We start from the raw sequence: 21,285 nt of genomic DNA, 5'->3' as shown, positions 1-21,285 counted from the left end.
TTAGAGGTGAAACCATGGGAAACCAGTCCTCATAGCAACACTAATTAAAGCCATCTGTTGTCTGCAAAGGTACAACATGGTCAAAATCAGACCATTTTATTATATTATACAACAGTGCCTGAAGGGTAACAGAGGGATGGGAGCTTTTTTTGATTGAATTATGATCAAGTTATATTGAGATATGATAACCCAGCCTCTGCTATTACCTCTACTTCTCAGTTTTCACTTTGTTGCAAATGTACTTCAGGTTCATTTGGTTGTTTCATCAGGCAAGAACATGTTCTGATGCTCTCATGATAGCTAAGGTAAATACAGTTTATCAAATTATTTATATCAGTGTTGGTTTATACCAACTCTAATAATGGTTTCTGGGAAACACATGCTTGTTGTGTAGCTCCCTCCTAAGACAGCACACACACAAAGACAGTATAAGTTTTACATAACACATCATCCCATGGGAATCAATTTACAAAACAAATAAGATTGAAACTTTTACTAGGCCTTCACAATTTCCACCTTGGGATCAATAAAGTATTATATCTTATCTATAAAGTCTCTATTTATTGTCTAAATTATTAATTAAATAAAAGCTATTAATTGATCATAATGTTGTAAAAACACAGCTGTCACTGTGACAAATACTGCACCATTGAACAAGTGAACAATTTTGTATGCACAATGACAACCAGCCACCATTAATCTCACCTGCTATAAACACGACAGGACATGCAGCGAGAAGAACGGTCAGCCTGAGGAGCATCAAGTGTCAAGCATTCAGGCCACATTCTCATATCTGTGCAGGATTTGAGATCACAATCTTGTATTTTTGTATTGGTTTTTAAAAAAAATGGTATTTGTTAATATATGGTATGTAGCACTGATGGTATCAAAGCTGGGGAAAGAAGATAAATAAGAAGGATGTGTGTCAGTGTATGGCAGTGGTCCTCAGTCTGTGGGGCAGCCTCCACTGGAGGGTGCATAGACCAATGGATGGATTATTGAACAGGCCTACCGCGCACAGGCCCAGGGGCCCAAGTGTCTTTTGCCCATCTGTGTCATAATACATCCATGCATCGACCCACTACAGGTGGGGCGTGGATGACTCGGGGCAAAATATGGGATGAAACAAAGTTTAATGAAGATGATTTATGTAGAAAAAACAAACAGCAGTTTGTTGATGCTACAATGCTGACTGTTATTTAACTAATATTTAACATGGGTCTTTTTTATGTGTTGCTTCTTCAATTATTGTTAATGATTGACCAAAAAAAAATGTGAGGTAGAGGGAGTTAACTTTTTGGCTCTGGAGGGGGCATGACAGAAAGAGATAAGGAGTTTTTAGCCTGCACACCAGGGACACTATACTTGCTCTGCTTGGGGGCCACTTTTGCAAAATGAAAGGATTGATGACAATTATTTGGATTTTCAGACATTTCTTGATTTCAGGACATTTTTAGGATTGTAGGAGATCTCTAAAATTTTTTGACGTTTCTCAAACTCTACAACGTTTCTAAGATTTGGGTAAATTTCTCAAAATATGTAGGTCATATCTAAGATTTCGGGATGTTTCTAGGATTTAAGGACATTTCTAGTATTTTAGGACATTTCTCAGAGGGACATTTAAGAATATAGGCCGTTTCTATGATTTAAGGACGTTTCTAGTTTTGGTTGGAGGACCTGCACCCGGCACCCACATTTGGCCCGCAGGCCGTAAGTTGAGTATCACTGCTGCAGACCCTATGTAAAATGTCAACATAACACATGGTGCAACTGTCTCCGTTATTACATCACCGCTTCTCATCACGCACTCACACACACACACACAAACACAGATACACACGCGTTTTAGGTGCGATCCAAAGGTAAAAGGTGCTGACCGAGCAAGGCTCTCGTGTCACTGTAACATTTTGGCAGCACATGCATTGCATTGCATTCGGGGTTACTGTATGCCTCTACCCATCGATAGGCTCAATGGTACGGTCCACCTCCCCGTGACGTCAGAGCGTCAGCCTTCATAGGATAAATAGTGGAGCTCTGCGCCATGAGGCTCACGCTTGAGGATCAATACACCGAGGTACTAGGACTGCTTTTTGGGAGAGGAGGGATAACGCCGAGGCTCCGCTACTAAACGAAATACAAAGTCAGCTTGATATTAACATATTAACATTCAGCAGCAGCCGTAAGCGACAATGAACGGTCAGATGAATGGCTTTCATAACTCCCTCATTGACGAGGACTGCTTCTTGTTCACCTCAGAGTCGGTCGGAGAAGGACACCCCGGTAAGACCCCTCACGCCGTTCATTCGAGTCTGTCCCATGAATTTAGCTAATTTTATAACTGCCTTTACGACATTGTTTTCCCACAACGCCGTACATGTCCGCGTGCCTTTGTTTTGAGAAAAACTGCCTTAATATACCAAACGAAATTTTACCGTTACGGCCTTTTCCGCTGTAGCTGGGCCGGTGTCAAGAGCACGCGCTGTTAGCTAACGTTAGCTAGCTCATCTTTGCTGAATAGGTGATGCTCATGCGAGCGGCCTGGACCACCTGAAGCAAACAAAATGCCAGCGCTTATATCGGAAATATGTCGTTAACATCACTTGAATGCGCTTTATATGACATCATAATTTGATAATTGCGTTTTCCTGGACGTGCCGTCTCATCCACGGCATAGTGAGGCACAATGACGATAGCGTTATCTGTTGGCCTGAAGATGCGAGAGAGATGGGGTTTAGTAACGTTTTATCGTCGGCATATTAAATTGATTCATTGTTTTAAAGGTCATCACGATCGCCTTCCGGTACCCGGGTATTTTGGCGCCCTCCCTTCCCTACCACATGTGCACATGCCGAAATGGCGACTGTTAAGAAGCTCTGGGCCACTCCCACTGAACACGAGACTGATCTGTCGTGCTAACGTGCCAGTTTACATCCAGACGGACCCGGCTCTGCTGCAGTCTGTTGTTGTTGCCGGTAATGTCAAGTTGCACTGTTGTCCTTGTTTTTCAGACAAGATCTGTGATCAGATCAGCGATGCAGTTCTAGATGCCCATCTCAAGCAGGATCCTGATGCCAAAGTTGCATGTGGTAAGAAGAAAATTGGTTCATTTTTATGTTAAATCAAATTAGATATTCACAATAGAATACTGACTGTTATTTCTAACAACTTTCTTGCCTGCTGCAGAGACTGTCGCCAAGACCGGGATGATCCTTTTGGCTGGTGAGGTGACATCACGTGCCACAGTGGACTACCAGAAAGTTGTCCGTGATACCATCCGCCAAATTGGATATGACGACTCCTCCAAAGGTATGCCTTGTTGTTGTACTTCTGGTAGTGCTGGTCTTTCACTAGTCGTCTGGTTTATTTTTTTTGTGTAGAGAATATTGTCTTGATCTGCTGTTGTCCTGTCTCCTGCACAGGCTTTGATTACAAGACTTGCAATGTTCTTGTGGCCTTGGAGCAGCAGTCTCCTGACATTGCTCAAGGTGTTCACATTGACCGCAACGAGGAGGACATTGGAGCAGGCGACCAGGTCAGTAGTGGCTATTGATATTTTAGTCTGCCATGTGTGTTCCTGAGATAGATCAGTGGTCTTTTTAGTGTCCTTGAGTGAGATTAAATGTCTCTTGCCCCGCAGGGCTTGATGTTTGGTTACGCCACTGATGAGACCGAGGAGTGTATGCCCCTCACAATTGTCCTTGCCCACAAACTGAATGCCAAGATGGCTGAGCTGCGTCGCAACGGCACCCTTCCATGGCTCCGGCCAGACTCAAAGACACAGGTAAAGCTGTCAAACTTACAATTATTAACCACTAAAATAGATGTCTCTGTTGGTGGGATTTAGCTTATTTATATTTTTACCTTTTTTGCAGGTTACTGTCCAGTACCGCCAGGACCGTGGTGCCATGCTTCCAGTGCGTGTGCACACAATTGTCATCTCTGTGCAACACGATGAGGATATTTGCCTGGAAGAGATGAGAGACACCCTGAAGGAGAAGGTCATCAAGGCTGTTGTTCCCTGCATCTATTTGGATGATGACACCATATACCATCTGCAGCCCAGTGGGAGATTTGTTATCGGAGGCCCACAGGTACATGTCAAGAGGGTGTGGCTTTTTAGAAAATATTGAACCTGTGAGTTAACAAACCTGTGTAACCTCTTTCTTTCATCACAGGGCGACGCTGGCCTGACGGGGCGTAAAATCATTGTTGACACTTATGGAGGGTGGGGAGCCCATGGCGGCGGTGCCTTCTCTGGTAAGGACTACACAAAGGTGGACCGCTCCGCTGCTTATGCTGCACGCTGGGTGGCCAAGTCTCTGGTGAAAGCTGAGCTCTGCAGGAGAGTGTTGGTCCAGGTAAGTGGAAGAACCCCTCTGGCTCTTCATTTTAGAGAGAGGGGCTGTAAGAGGTTCCTCCCTGAAGCTTTATTTTTATGCTTGATATAATACTTGTACGTGTGTGTTGTATTAGGTTTCCTATGCCATTGGAGTTGCCCATCCCCTTTCCATTTCTATCTTCCACTATGGGACCTCCCACAAGAGTGAGAGGGAGCTGCTTGATATTGTGAAGAGGAACTTTGATCTCCGTCCTGGAGTCATTGTCAGGTAATGTATAACCTCTGAAGCCACCTGTTGCGCGGTGAATCAGCAGATTCTTCCCGTTTGCTGTGCCTTAGTTTTAGTATTCAGTTACTCTGCTCAGCATGTAAAGTTAATTTAATCTATTAATGTATTTTGAAATTCTGCAGAGCCAATACCATTTTCCTTTTGCTACAGCTTGAATTTTGTATGGCTTCTGTGGTGGACCGCTTTGATTTTGCCTTATATCCTACTGAATTACATGGCATAGCATCAGAAGTTTAGTTAGGCATTAATGGGAGTGAAAGACTAATTAATTTGAGGAAGGCATGTGTTATATTTTTCGCAATGACGCCTTGTAGTTCATAGTTAGATACGCGTCTTTTTGTAAACCGGAATGTGGTTTCCAGCTGCAGTCACCACACTGCGCAGCGATGAGTTTGATTGTCAGGGGTAAGTGTCGAAGCTTCACGTGTTTCCCTCTTCAACCAAGTTTGTCTAACTTTTTTTTTTTTTTTTTTTAAACGTTTGATGCTCCCAAAACTCCCCACCAGCTAATGTGAGCGTTTTGCCTGTGTGCGTATGATTGCGTGCGTTTGAGGTCCGCGGGGTGTGACTGCTGCTAAATATGTTGATTATGTATTCCAGGGAGCTGGATCTGAAGAAGCCCTTGTATCAGAGGACCGCAGCCTATGGCCACTTTGGCCGAGACTCCTTCCCATGGGAGGTGCCCAAAAAGCTGAAATACTAAACATGTTAAGCTTTTCCCCCCCAGGCCTGTTGGTGTATACTACAGAGAAGCCTCCAAGGTTCTGGGGGTGAAATGCCCTTATGTCTCTCATAGTAATGGTATCTTTTAACACTCCCTTCCTCACCCCAACTCCTCCCTTTGTCTTCTTGCTGTTTTCTGCTGGTTGCAGTGTCATACTGGGTCATAGGAGGCATGCCTCAGCAACTCGATGTTTAAGGAATTGGATGGGTTCCATGAACTCATGCGCCATAGTACTTCATGTTCTCTCATGTCTTGAAGTTCCCTGCTTCTTGTTGTGATAGATCCTGAATAGCTGCGTTCACTTGTTCTCCTTTTGGCATTCCATACTCGTCAGTATCGTCGGTCTTTTATTAAGTGTCACGGCGGTAGCATATTAGGCTATATGCGATACCCCTCTTAATTCACTGGTGCTACTGATGTAAGGAGTCTGTGCGACATCTAAATTTGTCATCTAGAAGCAGAAATTGATAGTTGGAGGGCCCTCTTATCCGGCACCTTCCCAAACAAGTTGAGTGTCTTTCTAAACATTCCTCCTCTTTTGTCAGTCTGGTACAATTAATCCCTGACCCAGTGTTCTTTATCCTTTTTTGTTAGCTTTATTCCCGCGTCTTTGTGGAGGATGCTAGAATGGCACAATTGGAATTCAAGGGTTGTTGCTGTTTTCACAGAAAATGCTATGCATTTCAGGCTAATGGGCGAGCCAAATCCTAATTATTCAAGCTCTCAGATGAGCTTAAAGCCTCAGATGCCCCTACAGGCCGTTGCTGTTTTCTGACGTAATACAGAAAAGTCAGAAGCTGCTATGTCACTGCTCTGGTCTGCAGAGGTATTTGTTATACTTGATGGAATTGAAATTGGATTGTTTATGCATTGAAATTCAATTTTTTAAATGAGTCCTTTTTAAATGTAGTTTAACTTGCTTTTTTATGGTTTGAAGTGACTAAAGGTCTTTTTTACTTCTTAAGCATATTGACGGCAGGTGTAGCTACAGAGAAACCTGATCCCCGTCTTTATCCTTAAAGGAGTGCGTTCTTTGCCACAGAGTCTTATTGGCTTGCAGTCAAACCTTAACACTATTTATTTGTTCTCTGAAACTCGGCGTGGATACAGAGAAGCTGAGGTTTCAGAAGGCAGCTTTAAACACACTTGGCTATTGAATCTTGAATTCCTTTGGACTTGACCATTTTTCAGTGTTTAGTTTGAGGCTCCAGAGTGTCCTACAGAAAAGCTTTGGTCCACCTCAACTACAAAGTGTCACTGGCTGATGTTAATAACTATTTTGCAACCGTTTTTTTATTTTTGGACTGTAGATCATATTTTTAAGTGGGTTGGATTTGAAATCCCATAAAAATGTCTGGTGCAATTCTTTAGCTCTTACCTATCCTCTGTGGCATGGCAACATTTGGTTGGTGTAGTACAGAGAAACCAGCCTTGTTTACACGGCCATCCCATGTGTTGGATAGGCTCAAGTTTCAGTTTTGTTCCCTTTTTACCACTCGGAGGTCATACCGTTGGTTACAGTAAGTGTAAGAGTGCCTTTTCTATTTCCTCTACTCCCCATTTGCTTTTCTTCCCTCCCTCCAACATGCGCTCAACTTCCAGAGGAACAAGTAGCTCTCATACTGTGTTACGCTTCATGTCTAGACTGGGTAGTTATGCTCTGTAATAAACTACTCCTTTCAAATGGATGTCATTGTGTTTTATATTCATTGATATTGCACATACAGTAGTATCACTTCTGAATTTAAAAATGCATGAAAATTCAGTCATTTTGATATGTCAAAGAGATCCCATACTTTTGAAATCCGGTTTCAAATTTTCCGATGCTCGTGTGACAAACTGAGCTTCAAAAGCGCGTTCTCTTTTTCATGTGGAGGAAGGATGATTTTTGAGGTACTTGTACTTTACTCAGGTCTGTGCTTTTCTCTTAATATTTCCTTGATTCACAAGGATTTTTGCATTAAAAGCATAAATGTTTATAAAATGTTACAAATTAAACTATCCAACATTTTAGTACAGCTAAATAAATAACTCAATTAGCTGACAAAACTTTTTTGTCAGCTAATTGAGTTATTGTTATTGTTAAAAGTACATGAAAGTACACTTCTAATTTATTCTATTCTTTTGAGGTTTTTTTGGGGGGGGGGGGTTAAGACACTGGGTAATTTTCATTTGAATATTTCAAGTTCATGTTCCTAATATATTTTTTTTTTAACTGAAACATTTTCAATTTCGGTACATAACTTATTGGCTTAACTGGCATTGGTACTTTTTTAAAAGTGAAGGAGCTATATACTTCCTCCACCAGTACTGATAAGACAAAGGAAGATGTTATTCCAACTGATGGTATTTATCCATATCAAGAGCTCCAAACTAATAATTTCACTATTGTAGGAAATGTCTTATTTCCTGCTTGATTCACAAATCAAAGAAATTGATTCCCGTCAATGATTGTTTAAAATGAGTTTTAGAGCTCACTAAGGTAACTGATAATAACGTAACAGTGAGTGGCATGAACTGCAGCACAATATTCCCAATTCATTTTGTGTAGTTTCGTGATTTCCCCAAGAGCTGGCCACAAATACATGGCCCAAGAATGTGTACCTATGAGGGTTGAATTTGCAAACAAATCTTGAAAAATCCCACACTCTTTAAATTGCAGTGCTTTTTGCATTGAATTTGAAGTCCCTCCTCCCAGCAAGCATTTTGACTTGTCATAGTAGAAAAGGCACAGGTGTCTTTAATAACACTAATGGTGGCTCTTTTCTGTGTGAGAGTGACAGAGCTCACATGCAGGATACAAGGATCCTGAAATCAAAGCAGGTAAATGTTATTCAGTCATTTAATCATTTACAGCTGTGTTGTTTCTGCAGTGCCATGTCAGAATCTGTGTAAAAAAAAAACCCAAGGGACCAATAATTTCCCTCAAAAATGTCCTAGCCTTGATGATACTGTTAAACTGAAACGCTGGAAAAATACCCATGTACAGGTAAACATTTCTCCAAGATGGTGGAAGTCATAAAAATGTTAAATGTCCATCATACAAACAGCCATTAAAAAAAGTATTGAATAATTGAAAAGCTTTTCTTTGATGGGAAAGATGGGAATTTGCAGCCATCATGAACTACACTCAGGTCTATGATATGCTAAGGAAAACTTCAAAAAGGGTTTTGTGACAGTAGTTTTGCATTCATCAGCTGGGTGAAGGATGAGGCCTTAGTGGGAAGCGGTTGGAAGACGGTTTCAGGGTTGTAAACTTCTTGCATTTTGCTCTTGGACCAGTCTGACCCCATGACAACCCACCTCTCTGGCCCCTGACCTCCTCTGGCTTCTTACCTAATTAAAAGGTTGGTGTATTCCTAGTGTTTCAGGAATTATAGCTCTTGGTGACCTGCAGGTTTTGAAGCAGGTAAATCCACCGTTGGCTTTAAGTTTAAATTGTTTTATGGTCTGATGGCTCCCAGGTGTTATAATCTTTTCATCCTCAACGGTAGACCAGTTTATCTTCTTCTTTCTTTGTTACTTAAATCATCAGTGTTAGTTGATTTTTTTCCAGTACGAGCACCTTATGCTTACCTAAAATATAACAGGCAGAGAATTTAGGTGTCCAGCTTATGCACTGTAATAGTACTGACATCATTCTCTTACGATGGTAAGCAGAATTTCTCACCAGTCCCACTACCAACAGCCCTATTAAAGGGAAATTACACAGTCCAAAAGCAAAACATTCTTGAGGAAGTGCAGTCAGAGGAGGCTGCATGTAACAATAGCAAAACTATATCAACACATTGGTTTACAATGTGTGCAGTATAATCGTTGTCTCATTTTTCCAGACTTACTTCCACAACATGCATTTTCACTAAAACCGTACTATTTCACACACAAACAATGTGTCTGGGCAACTGTGTGCATTTTGCTCGTGCATTTCACTGAGCAGAGAGGCCAGTGAGATAACTGGTATGCAGCAGCTCTCTCTCAGAAAGATCTTTGACAGGTAAGTTTTGCAGATGGCATGCTCGATCTTGAATAGCTCTGACCGCCCAGTCTTAGTGGAATTCACTCCTTTTCCCTCTTGACAGAGATATAGGCTCCCCAGAGCAAGAACAAACAGGTATACATTTTCTTTTGTTTCATGTGCAATCATAGTAATTAGCACACTGTCTTAAGTGCACTGTTTCTGTGGCACTTTAAGACTTCTAATTATTGGAAATGACTGTGATCACTTCCCTTATTGACATTTTATCAATATAATAATAAATCAGATATACATAGCTGCATCTCATCCGTATGTGCCCATGTGTCTCCCAAATTTTGCAGATATTGATACCCCAGAAGAAAAAACAACCTTTTGGCCAACCCACCCCTTTTTATTTCTTTAACATTTCTATATTTGAATGACTTCTTTAATGATTGACCAAGCTCACTCATTTTATTGACACTTTTAGATGACTTTCATTGATACTTTTATTTTTAATATTAATCCTAATATTAGGATTGCCTTTAATCAAGTGTGGTTGTGCACTGCTATGATGTCCTATGTGCCTGTTTATTGTATTTTTAAATTGTTTTGTACCGCTAACTGCAGGTCAGATTTCCCCTTGAGGGACAATGAAAAGCACACGCTTCCCCAGGTGTTTTAGATTGTAAGGTTTCAGTGACAATGCATATGTTTGATACTTGGATTATACTGCCTGCATGTTTCTGAAGCACTGACAAAGACCGGTAATTGTTGAAACATGTCGGCTTTTTTAATGATTTTAAGCCACTGTAAGACTGGCTTTTTAATGTAATTCCTGACTCGTTTTTCAAACTTTTGGAGTGCCTGGATTTCCCTCTCTTTTGATACTGCTCCAGTTGTTTGAGAGTTTGTAAATGGATGTTTTGATATCAACCGTTTTACAATTTTGGGGAGAATAAAACTGACGAGACAAACATAGCACACCTAAACATAAATGCTTCCCTCTCCTTCTGTAGGCTATCAGCTAGTGATCATTAGCTTGTTGTTGAGTAATCCAATGTTTCCTTTTTTTGTTTGACTGGTGTAATCTACACATTGTGCTGGTTTGTGTCATTATGCCAGCTGTAGACTTTTATTTTTGACACCAAGTTTGTACCTTGCTGAAGGGAACAACCTACCATTGCCATACAAGAAAGTCCTAAAACTAATTTTACGATTTCCAACAGTGTGTATTTCAGTTCAGGAGGACTAAAGTTTAGCGTTTCATATGCTGTTTCTTGTGCAGCAGTGGCTGGACTGGGAGTCTCAGTAAAACAACGGTGTAATTCCTTGGCAGCTGACAGATTGATTCTTCATTCACCATGGGGGTATGGGAGAAGACATTTTCTTTATCAGTCCAGCCTAACACGGGGTGAGTAACTGATATACAAATGATTAAATTGAGGCTGATGTATTCCTTTAATTCAACATCCTTCTGAAACAATGCTTAGACCACGCCTCAACCGAATTAGTTAGCCATCAGGCAAACTGACATGCATAAAGGGAGCGGTTCGTTCCTGCTGTGTGTGTAATGCCAGTCAGCCAGCTTTCAAAAAAAACACTGATTACATGACTAAACACATTTTTAATCCTCTTATTCTCCTATTACTTTAGTCAAACATTGTTTACTGGATAAATACATGTTAATGACAACATGCACAGAAATAATCTTTAAATAGTTGCCAATAACAGGACATTTACATACGTTTTGTGTATTCATAATTTGCAGAATTTAGATTAGCATTATTTTTTCTGCAAAAAAAAGTTTGCTTGGATCACATTTTTAAAAGGACTTTAAAAATGAGATTTAACTGACTGCTAAAAGGTACACATTTCACAGAATTACCTGCTGTCATTAAAGAATCATATAATCCCAAATATATGTAAATATTGTAGGCCAATAACATACCAAGCTAACATTCACATACCAGCAGACAATGTTCAGCCTTTGTTAAGTTCTTTATGCAAGACATCTGACCTAAAAGCTTTACAAATCTTTGTGTTAACAACTAGGAACTGGAACAACAGGACGTGATTCTTGAGTGACCTTTATCCACTGTTGATTAACAGAATTCGAACGTGTCCGAAACAACCTTGAATTGATAACAGAGATTAGACCAAAGACACAACATGACAGAAATGCGTACTTTGTGCCTCTGTGGGCCTTTTTAGTTCACAGCACTTCAGCAAAGACACTTCGACATTTAAATATTCTAAACTAAGCATGAAGGGATCTTGGATGCCTTGGTCTTGGCGTAAGCAAACACTCATGTAATAAAACAATACAGTTGTAAATGAGGATGCAGGAAATGGAGCAAATGACAAAGTATGACAAAGCAGTTTCTCAATGAAGCCACTAAGCCTAAAAAGTGTAAACCAAAGAAGCTTCGCAGAAAATGCAAAACATGTCTCAGCTAGATTTCCAAAATCTTGCTCAATGATAATATCGTCAGCAGCATAGGCATGTTCTTAAATACTTGGCATAAAGAGTGTAAACGCATTAATTCATAAATGATGTGTGCATCAAGTTGGCAGGCCGTCCGAGACAGATGTTACATTTTATATAACTAACTGCACAGGATAAACAGTTGGAAAATCAGATGCCAGTAGGCTGTTTTTTTCATACTTACAGTGAATTCCTGAACAAACTGACTAATAACAATAGTTGAGATGGTGATCAGTTCAAAGATAAAAAATAAACTCAGTGTTATACTGCATGGTATTTGGGTCCACATACTCAAACCCTTAAAGCCCAGGTGTTCCTAACACAAAGATACATTTCTCACATGCTTGAGCGGCCTTTAATCTTAGGTAAATCTTGCTAAAATAATTTGGAACTGGTTTGGTTCGTTCCAACAGGATTTGAAGCTACAGTATGTTTACTTTAGCAGAGTTTAAACAATGACTGGTGGTATTTGAAATATTAGCCAATAGCAATGCTTATTAGTAAGAATCACTCTAGTAACGCAAGTATCCAGTAAGACCCATACAAACACCTCTCACAATGCAAAATTTGTGCAAGGCAATTAATGCTGTGAAAAATTAACACATTGAAGGGATATTTTGGATTTTATGAGGTACTTTTCCACAGTAAGAGTATTATATACAGTAGATAGATGCCAGTTGGCAGGCCCCAAATTTGGGGAAACTGACAGGAGTGCTGTCACAGAAGCTGGACAATCAATGTACTGCTGTGAAAGTGAGGGCTGCAACAAAACCTAAATACCCGCCTTAAAAAAGTCCCACCTTTTTCTAGGAAGCTAAGAATGTGTTTTGTTGCTGCATCTATTACTTCTAGCAATAGTGTACACAACTTTAAGATAGCCTACAAGAAATCTTAACAAACAAGAACATACAAATTAATTTAATGCAACAAGTTAATTTCAGGTTATTCTAACCCGACGGAAAAAGGCCTTGAAATTTCCACTGAGACAGGTTTTGGCAGTCCTCTCTTGTCTGCGCCTTAAGGGTGTAGCAAAGAAAATTGCTGCCAGTGTCGTAATGTGAAAAACACAAAACATCTATCTCTAAACCTAACAGGAAATGTAAAAGAAATAGCAAAACATTGTACTTTAATGCCTTTGGGGGCTCTATAATCTGTTTAATTCATTATATTTAAATTTATTTCTTAATTTCTTGGTGTTAATCCACAGTGAAAAACATGCACTTCCTGCAGTATGCTTACTTTACATACTGACTGAAACTCATTCAGTTAGAGAGATCTTAGCTTTAAATCCTGTTCTAGCAAAGGATCTCTGGAGCCTTTTCTGTGCTGAACTGGTAATCCAATGAGCTTTCTCACTATAATTAGCTTTGTTACTGTGCCACATAAATCCTGCCAGCTTTGTAAATTAATGAGTGGATTTTATGGTCTGCACATGTGGTCGCTGCACCGTAAGCATGAATTTTAGTGTTATGGAGAGCTGCATACTTACATTACTTTGGCCTCCCATGGCAACAACCAAGACTTGAATAGGATGTCTGTATGACTAATGAAAAAAGGTTAATAGAAGACAGTAATTTACATCAATATTTTCTGTAAATGTTTTATCCTCATACTATGAAGGTGTATAAAAGTGGTTGTGCTGCAAACTTAAAATACATCCAAGTGAGCTGGCACTATGACTATAGTGTTGAAATGCTCCTTGTCTCTTCCCCCCCGGCTCATTTTACAAAGTACATCATGACAGATACAGTATATCGAGCTATGAGTAGTATTCATGCTCAAGTAACGTCATCATCAAGTTCAGACCTCGAGTCCTGTCGTCAGTTTGACGACAGCAGCTGTGCATTTCCACTACCACTCTGGCTCAGTCAAAACGTCTATATTTAACCCTGAATGGTGGGGGGTTACACTTCCACAGCCTTGAATGGGCAAGATCATTCACTACTGCACCAGTATCACAGCACTGACAGAGGCTGCTGCAGCTGAAATGCCCCAGGCTGTTAAAAGAAATTCTGGGAAACTGCTCCTTAGAAACATGACGCCACGCTAACATTACAATCACTTTGTCAGGAAACAATGTCCTAAAACAACCTCAGACTTTCACATGCACAAGTGCTGCACCATTTTTGATTGATGTTATTAAGTTACCTTTTCTGGCACATACAGATTTGATACCTTTATGGTTTGTTTCTTCTTAAAATACATTAAGGCAGACTGTTCTCCTCACAACAGAGAGCTCAGAGGACACCACATGTGCTTTGCTCACATTTGAGACCAAACAAAGCACTGTGGTCACCTAAACAGAGCACGAGAGGGAGACCGCAATGAAAGATAATGTCCTTAATTTTCTCACAGTCAAAGCACGCTAACGAGCTCAGCTGTGCAGAGTTGTCACAGTTAGAAGCAGGTCACCTCCGCAGCTGAAGTCAGTGGGGTTTCTTTTAAGGATTGGGTGACAGCTGATGCAATATTAGTGGGAGCTTGCTGGTGTTGTACTGTACTTTTGCAGGAAAGTAACATTAGAGCCACATGTTGCTCTTTTAAGTTTTTTTTTTTTTTTTGCGTGTAGTGACGTTTAGGTGTAGCAAACCTTCATTAGGTATAGATTGCTCCCGCCTCTGACGCACCTGTCACATACGTATGCAGAGATTCTCTTCGACGACTCTGTTTCACCCCATATTGTTAACATCAGTGCACCTCCAACTGATGATGGTTCAGCAGGCGTTCTCAGTTTTTGACTGGCAGATTTTTATTTGTGCTTCCTCTAGATTCAGCACCAAATGGGAGCAAAGAAGTATTGTTTTCATAACATATTTTCACAAATTGTCTTACAGATCATAGTGGGTTTTACATTTGGGTACTTTATTTGACTCGTTTTTATAGTCTAATGCAAAATGTAAATTTTTGAAGTATAGTCCTGCTTTCATATAATGCAAAATTCAATGTGTAATTCCAACTTCCAACATGGCCTAATTAGGCCAAATTGGGCATGTCGCGTGATTGTCTGTGTTGAATAGTAACACCTTATCATCACAACAATCTTCCACGTTGATGGTTACAAAGGTCTGATGACACATGCCTTTGAATAACATTGCGTCAACGAAAACTCAACAGTTGTGCAATTCCTGGAGACGCTCCAAAAACAGCTGTAGACTGTTATTATAGTTGTATTAAACACAATTTATCATTAAACCCAGCCCAACCTTAATTCTACAGAATGTTGTGCAACATCCGTCTGTGAGATTACTGTAAAAGCCACTTACAAAACAGTCCAAAATACGAATTTGAGGTAGACTTGTTGATCCTATTATGAACTACAAAATGTGTTTTGTTACCAGATTATCACAAGCATATGTAAGTAATTTATTTCAGTTTAGTTGCAGTGAAGAAAATAGAGAAAAATCAATGCAAAATACATCCCAGAGCATGGCCATTTTAGTCAGCACAGACAAAAAAAGAGAAAAAAAATAATACCAAATACACATTCAGCCTACAAAGTGACTCTAGCAACCAAGATGAGCGAATGGAGAGTGGGACAGATCAAGTGCACTTTTGTGCTAACAGTTTCATGTAGGCCACGATAAGAAGCCAATGAAAAAGAGATTTGGGGAACAGAATTTATTGCAGCTCTTATTGAGTTTGGGGAGGGCATTGGGTCAGTAAGTGTTTGAACATCTGCAATCAGCAAATCTATAGTTTTAATGCAAACAGATATATGGTGGCTAGATAGTTACCTTTATCTGTCTCTGGATAATGGTGCAGTGGATCAGAAATTAGTTCATAACAGTGGCATGTAGGGATAATGATGTCTTAATTAGACAGAACAGAAAATGTTATTATATTACGAGTTACGTAACTGATTAAACAATAATCATATATTGCGAGATACATAACTGCCAGTCTATCTACAACGGGTACCTCAGTAAATTTTCAAGCTTTCAAATACATAACAAAATTTTCCTGGTGTTAAATTGCTGAAAGGCAGGTTGCGTGTTGTATAACATTGTTAACGTGAAGCTGCATGAGGGGGGAAGGTGTGAAAATGTGAATTGTGATTGGGTGATTTTCAGCCAATTGAAAAATGGTGAAATTGGAGCTAATCTAGCAAGCAGAGGGTGGGTGACATGGGAATGTGTCTCCCCTCTCATAACCTCAGTCACATGCTTCCTGGAAGATGTAGAGTGAGCTGGAGAAGGGTGTCGCCAGTCAAGAGGGGAGTGCCTCTGTTCCACCAATGGCGTAGCAGAGAGTGCTCCTCCTTGACAGGGCTTTGCATAACACTGTGGAGCCTTGGCCCGCCATGTGGTCAGAGAGGATGAAGTTTGCATATTTTCATGCATTAATGAAAACAATGAATTAATCTCCTACTATGGCGTGGATCAACCGCTTGTCTGTCCAAATGTCAACTCCAATTTGTTTTTTTCCACAGCCAGGGAGGGTGGCAGTGGAACTGTGTGTTTCCACTTTGCAGCCTGGGGATGGGAAGAATTTGTATGTTTTACGAGACAGCGATACATTTAACCCATGCTACACTGCTGTTATCTAACTTTCAAAGGGAAACGCTACCCTTTTTAAGAACTTTTTTGTCTTATCTCTTTGTCCCAAAGCTGTTCTGTCAGTGTTTGTGATCCACAGCTAGACATCTCATTCCTTTACATTGACCTTGTTGTGTGAGACATTGTGGCGCCCGTCTCCACAAATGGTGCACAAGCTACAAGCAGACACAAAGGCGCATATGCTCAACAGATTTTGTTGAAGTGTTCTCCAAAAAGCTCAAGTGTATGCAAACAAAATATTCTATGAAGAAGCAAGAAGTTAACATGCGTAGCAGCAAAATGCCAAAGCCCAAACGTGCAACTCTTTAATGCAGAGGAGGAATTGAAATTAACCTCATATCAAATATTTATTGACATACTTCATCACCCATATAAAATTTCTGTAGGGAGTAATTGAGTCAAACATTTGGAACAACAAATGTATAAAAAATGACACAAAGGCTGAAAGAATATCCTTTAATATTTAAGGATCTTAAGGCTTTTTTGATGCCACTCTGACTGAAGTTTAAGACCAGACCAGATGTTTATTGTAACATAAAACATGACATTTTTTTTGTCCAGTGAAAAAGTTGGATTATCTACATCAATGAATGAATATATAATAAATAAATATATATAATGAGCATATTAAAGTATCATAAACTTCTATTTGGTTTACCAACATAAGTAGGAAATATCTGGAATTTCTAGCTCGTTTTAGTGGCAAGCTGTTGTTTCTCCCTCTGCATTTGAGACTTCACTATTTGGATTCCCATCATGACGAGTTTAAGAAGGTGATCTTATTAAATTATTTAACCAAAATAAATGTTACCATAAATAAATGTATGACACTGCCTTTTAAGACTTTTTAAGGATGCATGGGAACCCTGTTCAAAGGCAGATTTTTATAGTCTCCTGTTTTTAAAGTGTTTAAAAATAACTTGGGTTTTTTCTTTAATCCTGAGACATATTATTATGTGTGTTAATTCATCATTTTGCTTCCTATTTAAAGGACTAATTCACTTACAAAATTATCATTCGTAAATCAATTAATCATGCCTGAGTTCTGAGCATACGACTTAATAAATGAGACTTGAGACAATACTGCACAAGTTGTGTGAGCGTTTGTATATGGTGGTTTTCATGTGGTTGCTGTTGTTAAACATGGTCCCAATCAGTCAATAAATCAATATGTCTTCCATTTTCCTGCAACAAATTCAATGTAACACGGCATGATTAATTAATCTACAAAGTGTCATTTTGTGGGCAAAATATTCCTTCATGTTATATGTTTTTATCAATATTTGTGGCAGTAATGTCTAAAAAGTCCTGTGCAAACAGAGGCAGGAATCTATGGTAACAAAAATTCAAACTTGCACAACCAAGTTATGGAGCCTTTGAGCTAATTCCATAGTTTTGGCTTTCAAACCCTCGCCCCGGGACACCATAGTCATCACAAACCTAGCTTCAGGCTTGTGTGTTACAGAGATTCTGAGAATTTTAGAAAAGGGTGCTTGCAGTACTCACCTGGCTGATAACTTGCTGGTCTTTCCACAGCAGGAAACAGAGACCAACAACAAAACATTAGACCTCCAGATTGCAGGGTGTTAAAAAACATGAAACAACAGCTGTTACCAAATAGCCCTCTCTGTCAGACAGGCAGGCCCCAATGTTATATGCCAGTGACCCTCAAATCCAAGATTTAGCTCTCTAGTTTCTCTCTACCTTTGGAGTAAAAAGCGGTGAAAGTTTATTGAACTTTCACCACTTTTTACTCCGAAGTTAGAAGGGCCTGAACTGTCTTGTGTATAGAAAATAACAGGCAAATGTGTCTATAAAATCAAAACACATTGTCACTGTGTGCTACTTATAAACAAACACTTATTTAACTTGCAAGTAAAACAGAAGTTAAGACACACAGAAGAGAGGCCTGTAGAGTTGAAACACTGCTTCATACTGCCACCTGCTGAGGACATGATGTGAAACCCCTCTATTGGTCAACTGAAATTGACACAGTATTTTGTGTATGCCAGTACTATATGATTTCCACGGATGTATATTCCAGTATAGAGGTGATCAAAATCTGTTATTCTTCCCCAGAGATTTAAGTGCTTTTAAAATATATCAAGACACTAAGACAAAACATTCACATTTTATGGCTCAATTTCATAAGTGCACATCCAGACAAATTTGGACAGTAATAAATGGCTTTTATATATGTATATATGTCATTTTATACATAAAGAGTTGTCCTCAAAAAATATTACAGTATCAAAAATAAAAGTATTTTAACAATCCAAAATAAATTAGAATACTGAAAACAATTAAATGCAGTTGCAGTACAAACACATTATCATGGATACATCCCATAAACTCTCCAAGAAACAAAATGATATTCTCACATTTCTACACACAAGTTTGCCGATAGACTGATGTTCTGTTCACAGCCTTTTACCAAAAAAATATAAATCTTGTTTATAAAAACTAGATCTTTGTAAACACAAGAAACACAGGACATGTTTGACAGTTGTTTGAGTTCTCTCTGTCAAAGAGTACCTACTCCTTTCTGAACTCTTAGAAAGCAACGTGATTTTATAGGTCCAGTCAACTTGAAAGTGTCCCTACAGTTACGGATGAGGGTATGAGGTAACAGTCCGAGGTGAGAAAAATAAAGTAAACTTGAACCTGACAGTTAACTCCCAACCACACTGTCTTTAAGTGCTGTTCCTTCCCCTTTAAAAACTGAAGACGGATTGATTGTGGTTGATCGAGCTGGATCTCTGCCAGCAGTCACTGTGCATGATCCCAGAGTCTTCACTGTGCCTTCAACACTGTCGTCAGCATTAATGCTGTGTAGGAGTGCAGAACTGCAAATGAAGTATTGTTCCTCTTTGCTTGTAGTCTGTCATCATAATATCACTCAGCGTTTGTCCCGTCTCTTGTCCATTTCTTTTCGAATTCGAGCCTCCAGAGCTGCCCTCATGGCTGAATCCAGGATGTTCTTCTCTGCGACGCGTTCCACCACCTTCTCTGGCTTATCCTCCTTTAGAAACAGAACACAGAGAAATTATGACCAAAGCAAAGTAAAATGAATCAGAGAGCCAAGATTATGAGTCAAAGGGATCTGCATTAACCTTGTGTACAAGGAAGGAGGTAATGGTTCCAGAGTCTGCCTGATAGTCGAGCCAGAAGAGTTCGGTACCATGAGTCTCCGTCTCTGTGCTTGACCCGCTCTCATTCCACTCTTCAGCCTCAGCACCTGCCCCTGGCTCTGATCCATCTGGAAAATGAGCAAAGAAATGCTTATTCTTTACTGAATTGCGGAAATTTAATGTTGGTTTAAAAAAATAATTAAAAAGCTAATCAAACTTACGTCTGCGTCGAGGATGGTACACTTGGATATCAGGTCGACGAGGTCGTCTAGGGGTTGTTGTGTGCCTCCGTCGCTGAAGCTCTTTGGCCTGCTTCACCTCTTTATCATAGTCATCTCTTGACGAGACAAGAAATCAATATTTCGTTATTGATTGGAAATGTATAATATACCATCTGCATTTCAGAACCATGCAGTGTATCATATCTCCAGTCTTCTTACCTACTTTAACAACAACAAGATAATACTGTTTTACTGTAGTTTGTATATGGGTAGTAACTTGTAGTTCTGCTTTCCAAAACAACAAAAAAACAGTTCTACAAAATATAGTTTTGTCAACTCTATTAGCCCTACATATTCTATATTATTTTTCACCTTCAAAAAGTATCACCATAGTAAATTAATGACAGATTTTATTCTGTAAGGTTGATGTAGGGAAGGCCAGGCAAGTTTAATACCGCACATGTAAGCAACAAGGCAACAAAGTGCTCTAAATAAAATATCAAATCACTGAGACAGCGCACCTTACAAAAGTAAATCTAAATGCAATTGAAAAACTACATTGAGGAGCTAGAAAATAAAAACAAGCTAGAAATGACTAATACAAGTATGAAAGAAAAAATAAAAGTTGCAGTGTAAGAAATGAGTAAGTATTTGATTTTAATAAAAGGCAGCGGCAAAGAGAAAGATCTTCAGATACGGTTTAATTAAAAGCGTTTCAGAAATGGATTTTGGCATTCTCAAATGCATTTTACTCTGCATAAATACTGTGATAATTGTCTACTACAAAGGCAAATGATATATTGTAGTATAATATACCTTTAAAATCTGACACAATCATCTTCTCCTGTTCTTACACAGTGTTAATGCCCAATCTGATTACAGTGTGCTGCACTGATTGACCTTGTGACAATGTTAAAACAAACCTGTAACTTTATTTTATATTTCTGCAATAAGTAATTTTATGTTTTGCCAGTGTCCTAAACCAAGGATAACTTTGGCCATTGGGCCTGTGCGACCTTTGTTAACATTTTCACTTTGTGCATAAAGGAATATGTAAAAATCATAACCTGTCCTACTAGCTAATATTTCCACACCATCGGATTAACTTCTATAACACCTGTGTGGCTGCAGCTCCAGATATTGTGCTTGGATGAAATGAGCCAGCTAGCATGCTAGCTACCAGCTGAAGGTAGATGAGAAAATCACCTAGCAATCTGGTTCCTCCGGATATGGTGCAGGAAGCCGTGGCTCATATCCAAGCGGCCCCCAGGTTTGTATTTCAGCTCATGCACTTCATCGTCTCTTAGAATATCCATTTCAACAAACAGGTCCAATCTGGTGACAGTATTTGTGAGCTAATAGCGCTAATGATTGCAACAAGTCTCAGTCAGATCCATGGACACTGACAAAAAGCTACATGCTAGCTAATGGTAAGTTGTTGTCCAAATGTAACACTCACGGAGTTTACCAACGAATACTAGCTAGAAATACACAATGTCTTAAGAGAGGACATTTCTTAAACACACAAAAAAGAGAGAATTAAAATAAATCATATATAGAAAAAATATGTTATGCTTTTTCA

At 39.4% G+C, this 21,285-nt stretch overlaps 2 protein-coding genes across 2 annotated transcripts; one reads left to right on the top strand and one right to left on the bottom strand.

Moving 5' to 3' along the window:
- The first annotated feature begins 2,044 nt into the window (after positions 1 to 2,044).
- mat2ab (methionine adenosyltransferase II, alpha b) lies at positions 2,045 to 7,040 on the top strand. The gene is made up of 9 exons (XM_042488434.1): positions 2,045 to 2,280; positions 3,009 to 3,086; positions 3,184 to 3,306; positions 3,420 to 3,532; positions 3,638 to 3,781; positions 3,873 to 4,091; positions 4,176 to 4,358; positions 4,474 to 4,607; positions 5,229 to 7,040. The coding sequence occupies exons 1-9, from the start codon at positions 2,190 to 2,192 to the stop codon at positions 5,329 to 5,331; spliced, it is 1,188 nt and encodes a 395-aa protein (XP_042344368.1). The 5' UTR covers positions 2,045 to 2,189; the 3' UTR covers positions 5,332 to 7,040.
- Positions 7,041 to 18,523: 11,483 nt separating this feature from the next.
- c6h2orf68 (chromosome 6 C2orf68 homolog) lies at positions 18,524 to 21,129 on the bottom strand. Its single transcript, XM_042488156.1, has 4 exons — positions 20,910 to 21,129; positions 19,704 to 19,819; positions 19,465 to 19,610; positions 18,524 to 19,373 (listed from the first exon to the last, which is right to left on the bottom strand). The coding sequence occupies exons 1-4, from the start codon at positions 21,017 to 21,019 to the stop codon at positions 19,251 to 19,253; spliced, it is 495 nt and encodes a 164-aa protein (XP_042344090.1). The 5' UTR covers positions 21,020 to 21,129; the 3' UTR covers positions 18,524 to 19,250.
- Between the last annotated feature and the right edge of the window lie 156 nt (positions 21,130 to 21,285).

This window comes from Plectropomus leopardus, chromosome 6 (assembly GCF_008729295.1).
Source record: "Plectropomus leopardus isolate mb chromosome 6, YSFRI_Pleo_2.0, whole genome shotgun sequence".
Lineage (NCBI taxonomy): Eukaryota > Metazoa > Chordata > Actinopteri > Perciformes > Serranidae > Plectropomus > Plectropomus leopardus.
The sequence above is the reverse complement of the archived record's forward strand: the minus strand, read 5'-3'. Positions and strand labels throughout refer to the sequence as shown.